Source organism: Channa argus, chromosome 2 (genome assembly GCF_033026475.1).
Source record: "Channa argus isolate prfri chromosome 2, Channa argus male v1.0, whole genome shotgun sequence".
Lineage (NCBI taxonomy): Eukaryota > Metazoa > Chordata > Actinopteri > Anabantiformes > Channidae > Channa > Channa argus.
Window position 1 is genome coordinate 29,746,556 of NC_090198.1, and position 10,740 is coordinate 29,757,295.

The following is a 10,740-nucleotide window of genomic DNA, read 5'->3' on the forward strand; positions in this document are numbered from 1 at the left end:
ATATGGAGAGTTTTGGGGCCCCGACAAATGTTGCAGTCTCTAAACGCGCCACCAAACACACAACGAGGGCTCCTCACCCTGTACTCACAGCATCTGCTCAGTGGGCTTTGCAGCATGTCTGCCCAGTCAGCCATGTCCCACACAAGCACAGATACCATACAGGGGCTTGTGGTGAGGAAAAAGGGGGGGGATCAGATAAAAGCTGTTTTCCTTCTGTTCCCTCTGGGGGGGGGGGTTAAACAGGGGGCTCATTTGTTGCCTGGTTTAAATCACATTATAGATTCTTTAAGAGTGAGTTTCAACCTTAAAGCTCTTTAGAAAAAAACAGTGCAAACTGATGATAGAGGAGATAAAGAAGTGATGCTTTTTCAGGGTCCTGAGCTCAGTCACTCATTACTGTTTACAACCCTGAATATGTAAACTGCATTCTGTGTATTGAATACTTGAAACACAGAAAGGTTGAAGCTTCTACAACTAAACTGACTCCTCAACACCAAATGGTTTATGATCATTAAGCTGTTGATTGATCAGATTACATGCGGCTTGCTTGGCCTGGTTGGTGCAGTCTTATCAGCAGGATGCAAACACAGAAACCCACAGGTGATTTGTGATGTTGCAGTTTCAAACCAAATTCTTTTTACAATTCAACACCTGTATTAGTTATAAGCCTACCTGGAATCCTCCGTAGTGATGATCGCAAGGCTTCCTTCGCCTGCCGGGTCAGCAGTGAAATATTGACTGGACGTTCGTCTGGGGAAAAGGCTGCTCTGACCACTGATGATGGAGCAGACGACGACTGGTTTGGTGATGCTGAGATACTCTGGGATTGGTCAGATGGTGCTGACTTAAGCAGTGTTTGATTATGAGATTCTGAGCTGTACGAGAAGTGGTGTGATGTGCTTGAACTGGTTATGGATTGATTAGGTGATGGTGAGATGGTCGTTGACTGAATAGAAGATGCCGAAGTGAAAAATAGCTGGTTTGATGTTTTTGAGACAGTGGGTGATTGGATTATTGATGATTGGCTGGATTTTGTGGTGCTGCCTGCTGAATGGTTAGACACAGTCTCGGTTGGTGCATTGCTCACTGGTGATTGACTGGACTTTCTTGTGCTGGAAGCGGATTTGCTAGATGGTACTTTGTTTGTTGGTGTTTGACTACCTGTCGTGCTACCTACTGGTTTTATTCCAGATTCAGTGCTCGTTGGTGATTGGCTGGCTGTTACTGTGCTAGTTGGTGATTGAGGGTTTGATGTTGTGATGACTGATGATTGGTTAGCTTGTGTTGTGGTGGTTGGAAAAGCGCTGACTGGTGTTGTAGTCATTGGTGATTGGCTGGTATATTTTGTGCTGCCTGGTGATTGGCTGTATTGTTTTCTAGATGCTGTGGTGGATGGTAATTGGTTGTATTGTGTGCTAGCTGATGATTGGTTGGTTTTTGTTGTGGTACCGCGTGACTGGCTGTTCAGTGTTGTGGCTGTTGGTGATTGGCTGGTTTGTGCTGTGCCGCCTGGTGACTGGCCGGATGATACTGTCTTGGTTGGTGCACTGGTTGGTGGGCGTTTGGTTTCTGTTGTGCTGGTTGATGATTGGCTGGATGTGGCTGCAGATGCCGGGTCAGAGCTGAGGGTCCAGGAGGACGTCGGCATCCTCTCTGAGCTGAAGGACGTAGCAGTCCTGTTGAGCATTAAAGTACTGGAGGAAGATGCGTTGGTCTCCAGTGCAGCAGCTGATGTCTGGAGGTCCTTCAAGGAGAGAAACTGTATCAGCAAGTATTCGTTCAACAATTCACTCATATAGCATCACCTGATCCTGCCTGCTTATGTTTCAGTGCTTCTTGCACCAACTACATTAAATCTGATTATTTTCATATTGGACCTTGGTACTGTTTGGCAAAGAGAGCAAAAACCCAGTTCCAGCAAACCAAAATTAAGTCCTTGTAACGCTCTTCTTTCTTTTTATTAATTCCAGAGTTCAACATAATATCAAGCAAATCTGGAAAAACAAGCTCGGGTCTCAGGTGACAGATTAATAAAGATCTGATTAAAATGAAGCACACTCGAAACTTTTACAATTCTGGGTTTTGTTAGGGCAAGAATTCCTCCCAGAATTACAAAGATTGTTGCCAAACCGAGTCCTGACTGGTGAGGATGGAACTGAAGCAGCGCTGGGAAAGGAAGAGGCCGGAGAGAAAAGAGCTGTCATCCAGCCTTCATTACTCCTCGGTCACTTCCAGGACGCCGTTGCCAGCACCAGCTCCTCTTTGTCGTTTGCGGCGAGGAGACGTTTACCGAGTTCACTGAAGCAAAATGCGTTTTCTCGCTGGCTCCAAAAACAATTTAAGCTTCACAGAAAGAGGTTTTTCATGCTGTGTTGGAAAAAGAAAATGCTCACAACCTGTGGAATATTTTCACTGTGAGCCTCTGTGGATACCTGAGCTCCTGAACTGAGGCTTTCATGTCAAGCAGCGTGAACAAAGCAGATGGCAAAGGTGAAGAACGGGGGGTTGAATGTAAATTATTAATCGTCGATCGGTGTCAGAGATGTTAAAAGTCAGAACCAGATGTTACAAACGGATGCAACAATGAACAATGACTGAGCCACCGTGTGCTCAGACATCCGACGTGGGTTCTGCCCTTTCGACCTTTGACCTACGCTACTAATCGCTTTGTCCGTCTACCAGAGGCCGTTGTTTCGACCGGATTCTCACGTCTCTCTCAGACAAAAGGCAGAGAGACTCTTGTAGGGAAAAAGCGAGACGACAGAGCAGCAACTGCACATTTCTGCTCTGACGACCAAATGTCCCTTTACTTTTCCTCCTAACGCGCTCGTCAACAAACAATGTATTTTCCGTTTATACTATGTGTCACTGAGGTACAGTCTCAACCAGATCTCATGGGACATTTGTACATTTTTGCGGAGAAATGAATGTATTTCAAATACTCTAGAAAAATCTAACCACAACTAAACTACATTTTCCCACTTAATATGCTGCACATACTGTGTTTACACCTTTGTGTTTACTCATATTCTGTACATTATTCCTATTCATACAATGTCTGTGGATCCACAGCCACAGTTTAGGCAAAAAAACAAAGTATTGAAGTGCAAACTTGGAGATACTGGATCGCACAAAAACACATCTTGATGTGCTGGTCTGTTCTTTTGTGCTTTGGTGTGAGTGTTGGAGATTTTTCGCTGATGTCTGACTGCAGTGTTTCGCCGCCCGAAGCAGCTCCATCAGCATCAATGATCAATGCGGCTGCCTACCTGCCCTCCCTGGGAAGAGGTGTCCCATTTCTGCTGCTTTATCCTGCTGCTCCTGCTGCTGGGACACAGAGAACAAGGACAGGTTTGTTTCTGCTCCAGTCTCCCCCCCCCCCACCAACCCCAACCCCCACCCGGACAATACAAACCCACCAACAACCAGGAACCAACCAAATCATCAAACAAGTCATCTACCATGCAACCAAACAACTGCTGCCAAGGAGCCAAATAAAATAAAAAAACTAACTTACAGTTAACCATTATTGTCAATAAAGGTCTTTGGACAATAATTCAATAAAGTCCTACAAATTGTGACAATGTGCAGTTTTTCAGTTTCTTACATTGTGCCACATTCATTCCAAACCTACTCATAAAAATACTTTAAATAATATTTGAAATAATAATAATAGAAAACACATAAAATAATCACATTTGAGAAAAAAGTGGTGACTTTTTGTTGCTTAGAAATTATTTTTAGTTAGTGAATAATGTGATTCACTTGCAACTGATTAATCATCTAATAATTCCAGTCTAGGACGAACAAAGAAACATTTTTTCTGTTTTTATTAATTCAAATCATAATTACTATATGTTATAGGAATAACTGTGTCAGAGTACTTAGGAGAACTGGTGCTTTTTTCCCGTTTACTGCACTTTGCATTGAGTTAATTCATAAAAAAAACATTTTCCTTTCAGGTGTCACAATGCAAACAGCCAACATCAAAACAGCAGCAGAAAAAATCACACCGCACTGCTTTTGAAAGAGACTTGAACATCACTCACTTATTAAACTCTTCCCAGTTAGAAACGTTCACTCTCTCAACAGCCCAGGAAAGATGCGCTGGAATCAGGGAAATCAGTGAGAGAAGAGCTTCGGTGAAAAGACAAACCCACACTCTGACATGTGTTCAGAGACTAAACATTTGGCTCTTTTTCACAAGAAATGCGTCAACATAACGGAATATTTTTCTCATAATTCTCATCACTTCAGCAGATCAGAGGCTTCTCCCGACAGGTGACTCACCTTGATAAATTAGGAGAAAATACAAAGAGAATAAGTGAAAACGCCTTTTCCAGCTACGTCTTAAATGAGGATCCATTCGTGTTTCGCGGATCCGCAGTCAGTCGGGTGTGGACAGCATCACCTGATGAAAACCCCGCGGCTGGACTCCCGCTGCTCCCTGCGCTGCTCCATCCGGATCATCCCCGAGCGGCCGCCGCGCGCCCCAAGAACCGCTGCACCTGCTCATTAGCATAAATTATGCACAGGTGGGCGCGCGTGTGGGCGGGGCCGAGCCGTGGAAAAACGCCGATGATCTGCCCTCTGGACTGCGGTGATCAGCAGGAAAGAAGAAGGCAGCAATTTAAAGAGAAGCCACTTCAGTTCGCAGACAGGGTTGATTTTCTGAGTTTCATTTAAATTAAACAAAGACAACAGTGAGGTACTTTATGATTTCTGTTATATCAAACTTTATAAACATTTATGACACGTTAATAGTGGAGCCTCACTGCAGCAGCAGAGGTAAGAATATGGTGATCTGATGCTTTAGATGGTAAAAGAGCTGAAATAAATATAGATATATAACCCAAACTGTAAAATGATGTATTAGTGGAAATTGTATAAAATTAATCAGCAAAGTAACTGTAAAGCCCCTTTGCTCCAGTACTTAATCAGCCAATAGTATTTTATTGTAACATTTCCGAGGCACATTTCAATTCAACACCAGCTGCATTTAATTTTTAATTTTTAATTTACATTTCAATTTTTAAAAAGGATCCTTACATTAAAATTAGTCACAGTAGGCTCTTTCTCCTCTGTTCATAATCAGCAGCAGCAGAACTGTGATGAAAGTTTGGTGCTGAAAGTTTGTCTTGACTCGGTCTCTGCTAACTTAAAATTACATTTTGTCAAATGAAAAACCGCATTAGAATTTACACTGACATTGAATTTAGAGGTTTTAAAAAGCAATGGAAAATGAAAACCGTGAGGGGAGAAAGTTTTACAGATTTAAATTGAGAACATAAAAATGATCACCTGACTATTTCCTCTGCTACCACCTACAGGCCGAAACGTCACCTGGAGACTGTGCGAACAAACATGGGGCTTTGTGGATTTTAATCACCTCATTGGCCTCAGTTTGTGAGTTACTTTGGTGATGTATCAACAAATGTGACTTGTGATTGTCGATAGTTTAGGCTTTTAGTCATTTTTAAACATTTAAGCGTGTAATATTTTGCAGTATTTTCCAGATTAGGGTGAATCTTCATTTTTTGGCCTGAACCCAACACGTCTAACATCTAATATCGCTGAGGTGAACCCAGTGTCACTGTGTGCACAGTCTGGTACTTGCAAGTGAAAGTCTGGTTTTCGGCGGAGGAAACACTTCCTGTGTCTGTCTGGGTTAAAAGGCCTTTGACTAACTGAAGTCCTCAGAGACCCCCAGCGTCTTTGTGTGGCCCAGTCAAGAGGTGTCCACTTTCATAAATGGGAACACGACCAGTAGAGGAGAGAGGGGTGCAGACTTGGGTGGGGGGTGTAATTAAAAGAAAAACTGTAAAAAGTGGTTTTACAGTTTTACAAGTGGTTAAAAAATAAAAAATTCAAAAGGTTGCAGTAGGAATAAACCCGCTCTCGCCATTCGCTCATGCAGCCTCCCCAGCTAATGACAGGGTCAGCAGTTTGAGTCCCTGCTTCCCCTTAATGTCCATGTGTTAAACTTTCCTTGTTCAAGAAACTGAACCCAAATTGTCTCCGGTGGGACAGGCAGGGCCCTGCATGGCAGCTCTGCTGTCACTGGTGTGTTAATGAATTGGTGACTGACATTGTGAAACTATTTGGCTGGTGAAGTCAAAACCAGTGTCTTTCGGCTTGTCCTTTTAGAGGTGGCCACAGCGGAACGTGTTCAGCACCTCGATTTGGCACGAGTTTCTACGCCGGGTGCCCTTCCTGCCGCAACCCTACGATTTTAATCAGCGCTGGGGACCGGCACCAAGGTTCCCCCTGGTGTGGTGGGATTCCAACCCAATGCTTTACCACTGAACCACCAGGCTCCTTTGTCAAACAGAACGACAACAAAACTAAATCAGTTCATTGTTTTAAGTTTGAAACATCTCAGTTTCAAGTCAAGAACACTGAGCCAACACATACAACTGATTACTACTTTATGAAGTTAGGAGGCTGTTTTTCGCAGGCAGAAATAAAAGTACATAAACTGTTTATTTGTGAAATGATGTATGAAAAAACAAAATGTCCTGTTAAAGAGTTTCTCTTTTTCAATTATATTTTTCATTAGCTAAATCACCTTTTCAACTTATATAAAACGTTTCGACTTATAAACCGTCGTTAGTGCCACTTCCGCTTCACTCACAGAACTGAAATAGCAGTGAGATAAAACTGGTGGTCCATCAAAATCAAAAGCAAAGAAAATAGGAATAACTACCTCATTGTCTTTTGTTTAAATCAAACATTTGTGTATTTAGCTATTAAAAGTAGCAGCTAAAGACAAAAAAAATCCAGCGTGGCAGCAATAAACATTTAGTAATCAAACTGTTTGTTGGTATGATGTAATGACTTATGCTCTGTAGCTGTAACTGGGCTGTGAATGGGATGAAACAAACACATCAGTCGTGTCTCCTCTCAGTTACTGTAAATCTTTGTTCATTGTAAGTCTAATGACAACTACTTGTACAGACTAAAGATGTATCACAACTTGAAAAAGGACTAGAACATTTCACTTTCTACACATCAGTAAATTAAAAATGCATAACTATGTACACAATGTTTGATTCATAAATCCACCTTTTGAAAGATTTTACACTTTAAAAAAAAAAAGAAAAAAAAAACAGCTGTCAGAAAACTGTAAAACACTGGTAAATGTACAGAATTTAAAGAGCATCACTACTTGTTTCTTTTTGAGCTTCAGAAAACCAAAAGGACACCATCAGTCAAACCTACACGCCGTGTTTTTTGAGTGGAACCCTCTCGTTAGATGTGGAGTAAGTCCATACAAACAAACTGAGCCTCTGAGTTCGGATGTTAATCTACAATCTCTCGTCCTTTCATTCAGGAAACTTTTACTGTTTTGACCTTTATGATTTTAGGTGATGGAGTACCTCATAAGTTAAACAGCAGATTAATAGTGGGTTAACACACTGGTTTTGTTGTGTGCAGCGAGTACGTTTGTGAACTTAGGTGGTCTTTGGATAGAGAGTCCCGCACGCTACCTGGCGTGCTATGTTATCTGGGCCGGTGGTTTGAGAGCAAGAAGTCCTTGTCTTTGCAGGTGAGACAGAGTTTGAGATTCCTGAGTGACCCCCCAGCGGAGTAAAACGCCCAGACGCCCATCAGAAACAAGATGATGTAGGTGGGAACAAGGCTGGCGACATACTCTGGGTTCTGGAAGGTCTACAGGAGAAAACAAGAAAGTGCATCAACGTCCAACCTTTAGTTTTTTTCTTATCTGTCTATGTCAGATTTATATCATCATCATCACAAAAGTCAAACAAATGAAATGTGAAATAATTATTCGACAATCTAAATAGATTATTATATTTCGTCAAATCGTTTAATTTACAAATCATGTCAAGTCTTATTTTCTACAGCTGTTCTCAAAAACACCAGTCTCTACAAGAACTTCAAGCAACTGCGAAGCCCACGTCCACTATGTTATCTCACCATCAGCGACACTCACCAGACAAGAAACCAACAGATGACTGAGGACGACAGCTGCCAATGCCCACCAGCGCTGCTTCTCACAGGCATCAAAGAAGACGACGCCCCAGAACATGTGAAGCAGGATGATGGCCATGGTCATAAAGGCTGAAAGAGGGGAACAAAAACCGCTCTTACAATCAAGTGATAGGCCTCCATTATATTCCAGGACAGACTTTTAAGGGTTTGTCTACATGGACCCCGTCACCACACGTACAATACAAAAAAAATGATGGCGATCTATGTGTGCAACAGTTCATGAGGAACAAGAAACAGGATAATGTATATAGTGTATATTAAAACAGTGAGAAAAAAAAAAACGAATGCTACACAGGAAGTTACACTGGAAACAAGTTAATGTACATAAAGGCTGGTCAGATGCCAAAACCCTGCACAGTGCTCTGTAATACACTGCCAAGAGTTTACAACTCTAGAGACTTTTCAACAGCTGTATCGTGTAGTATTTTGTCAACTGTCCGGTTCTAGGGCATAAGTAGAAATGCTACATTCAATTTATAAACGTATCTACCATGAATGTGGCTGGTGCAACGCTTGCCCAATATCATCATGTTGTGTTGTAATCACTGAAACTTCTTATCCAGATGTCCTCGTGGTAATTAAATTGTGATATTGTTAAATATATCGGTGCGTTGAAGGCACAGAGTGTACTGCAGGTCCCACTGCGGGAAAACTGTCATCCACCCTCTGACATCAAACTGGCAGAGTGGGAGTTCATTTTCCCCAGTAAAATCATAACGTGAGTATTGGTACCTGAAGACAGAAAGTAGTGCTGCGAGTCTCCGTGGATCCCCACAGTCCCTGGTCCCACAGAATCAGCCAGGATGTTTACCACAGAGAACGCTCCACTCATGAAGCCGAAGCCGAGGCCGGAGACTGACACAGAACAACCATGTTAAATGACAAATCATAAAAATTATAATATTCAGATTTATACTAAAACTGTGTTTCCAGTCCATATTTACTTGTTTATTTGAAAGCGAAATAACTCTGATCTACTCAAGTAACTGCAAAACACAGAATTGCAGGGTTACAGGAAGTGGAAGTTAGCCTGTGAGAGCCGTGCGGCTAAGTTTAGCTAGAACAAAAGCCTTTTATTGATTTTCCCCTTAAAGTTACCTGTGAATGAAAAATATAATTTTACATTTCAAGATGCAAATAACTAAATAAAACATCACCCAGTCTGATTTGTGATGGCAAACAAAAGCTCGCTAAATCTTAGCAGATGTTGTGACAGACTAACTGTACCGTAGGCCAACTGCCGTATGGATATCGGCATGGTTTCCTCCTGACTGAGTGTTAGGAGGCCTTCATTCGCTTTCCTGCAGGAAAACAGATGCCAATGAGAGGTTTTCAGGATTAATATGATAAAAGAGGTCAGTCAGTGATACAGCAGAGACTGTGTGACAATAACGTGTAAAACTGTCAGATGTTTTTGAATGTTTTAACTTACTTCAGCAGCTTATAGTAGGCAAAGCGGAAGGTTTCCTGCAGCAGGACCGACAGCACCACGCCAAAGATGAGGAGACCTTTCTGCTGCGCCGCGCTGTTCTTATTACTGATCTGAACGGAGATGAACCACACAAGGGAGGATAGCAGCAGAGACACCAGCCAGAAAAAGGCTCTGTGGAGAAACACACACACACCACAGTTTAATATATGAAGGAACGGTCAGAAACTGCCCGTGCCACTGACTTAATTAGGATGTTTGAGGAGAAACCAAAACGTAGTATTTGATTTTAGCCCATTTACTCTTTCAATTCAATGTATTCAAGGTTGATTTATATTTTGGAACCTCACAAATGGATTTGAAAGTGGAACTTAAGCCCAAATAAAGTTGACAATTTACACAATGTACTCATGCAGTGTGTGTTGATGGAGGCAAAGAGCTTAAACTACTTCACATGGGACTGTGGTGAAGGGATGGAGACAAGGGGGCCCCCAAAGCGTCTTTTGGTAATTTAACTGCCATGACAATGTGTAGTTCAGTGGTTTTGGAGACCAGTGACAGTTGCGTTATCTGCAATCTTGAGGAACTGCCGAATGTGGTACCTGTAAAACGGTTTATATCTGCTAGGCCTTAACTAACGTTACTGTGAAATTCGTCTGCTCAGTTTTTATACACAGGTTTCAACGAACACTTCCTGGTTGAGGCTTATCACGGACGTTAGCAAACACAACGTAACTCCGCTTCCAACAAGCCTGTTTTGCAATGCAGTATTACTACTTTAGCCGTGTAACATTAATGAAAATACTCCCTACACCACAGGTAAGTGTGTAACGTTGAGTAACCTTAAAAGCAGGATGGCCGAAGCTGGGAGCTAACGCTTGTACCGTTAGCGGCTAGCAGGCTAGTTTTGGTAAATTCCGTGTGTTTCCCTATTAAACACAAAAGCAGGATCGATAAAAGCCTGCTGTCATTCAGATGCGTTTACTGTGATCCTGCTACGATGAATACAGATCGCAACTCTCACCCAGCAATGAGGAAAATGACCCGAAGCGGCTCCCGTGCGATGGTAAACAGGAACAGAGCGATGGCCGGGCCGAAGGCGATGAAGGTGCAGCCGAAAAACACTGCCGCCGTCATTTTGGCTCTTCGCGGAGGAATCAGCGGCAGCAGCGAGACTCAAAGCGCCTTTTCTCTTTCCCGTATAACGTAGATTTACGGACGTTTGTCTTTAAACTGTGAAAAGTGTGGCCTCCCGTTGTCCTACACCTCCAGCGGCGTATCACAGGGTTTTCATG

General features: G+C 42.5%; 2 protein-coding genes across 2 annotated transcripts in view; both read right to left on the bottom strand.

Moving 5' to 3' along the window:
* The window catches only part of otog (otogelin), a 48,529-nt gene extending 43,940 nt beyond the window's left edge, over positions 1 to 4,589 (bottom strand). Inside the window, exons 1-4 of the mRNA XM_067491200.1 lie at positions 4,291 to 4,589; positions 4,050 to 4,107; positions 3,270 to 3,327; positions 673 to 1,744 (exon numbers count right to left, since the gene is read on the bottom strand). Coding sequence (XP_067347301.1) covers positions 673 to 1,744; positions 3,270 to 3,327; positions 4,050 to 4,107; positions 4,291 to 4,366 — 1,264 coding nt within the window. The 5' untranslated portion in view covers positions 4,367 to 4,589. The remainder of the gene's footprint in view (positions 1 to 672; positions 1,745 to 3,269; positions 3,328 to 4,049; positions 4,108 to 4,290) is intronic.
* A 1,873-nt stretch (positions 4,590 to 6,462) lies between these two features.
* On the bottom strand, positions 6,463 to 10,730 carry aph1b (APH1B gamma secretase subunit). Its single transcript, XM_067491291.1, has 6 exons — positions 10,470 to 10,730; positions 9,449 to 9,619; positions 9,244 to 9,317; positions 8,749 to 8,871; positions 7,958 to 8,085; positions 6,463 to 7,671 (listed from the first exon to the last, which is right to left on the bottom strand). Exons 1-6 carry the CDS (start codon positions 10,580 to 10,582, stop codon positions 7,504 to 7,506), a joined length of 777 nt encoding a protein of 258 aa, XP_067347392.1. The 5' UTR covers positions 10,583 to 10,730; the 3' UTR covers positions 6,463 to 7,503.
* Between the last annotated feature and the right edge of the window lie 10 nt (positions 10,731 to 10,740).

What these genes read in the sequence shown, in the direction of transcription:
- aph1b (XM_067491291.1), bottom strand. Translation starts at nt 10,582, where the DNA reads ATGACGGCGGCAGTGTTTTTCGGCTGCACCTTCATCGCCTTCGGCCCG. An exon ending in CATACGGCAGTTGGCCTACG is followed by an intron (nt 8,872 to 9,243) that starts GTACAGTTAGTC and finishes GTTCTGTGTCAG; the next exon opens with TCTCCGGCCTCGGCTTCGGC. An exon ending in ATCTGTTGGTTTCTTGTCTG is followed by an intron (nt 7,672 to 7,957) that starts GTGAGTGTCGCT and finishes TTTCTCCTGTAG; the next exon opens with ACCTTCCAGAACCCAGAGTA.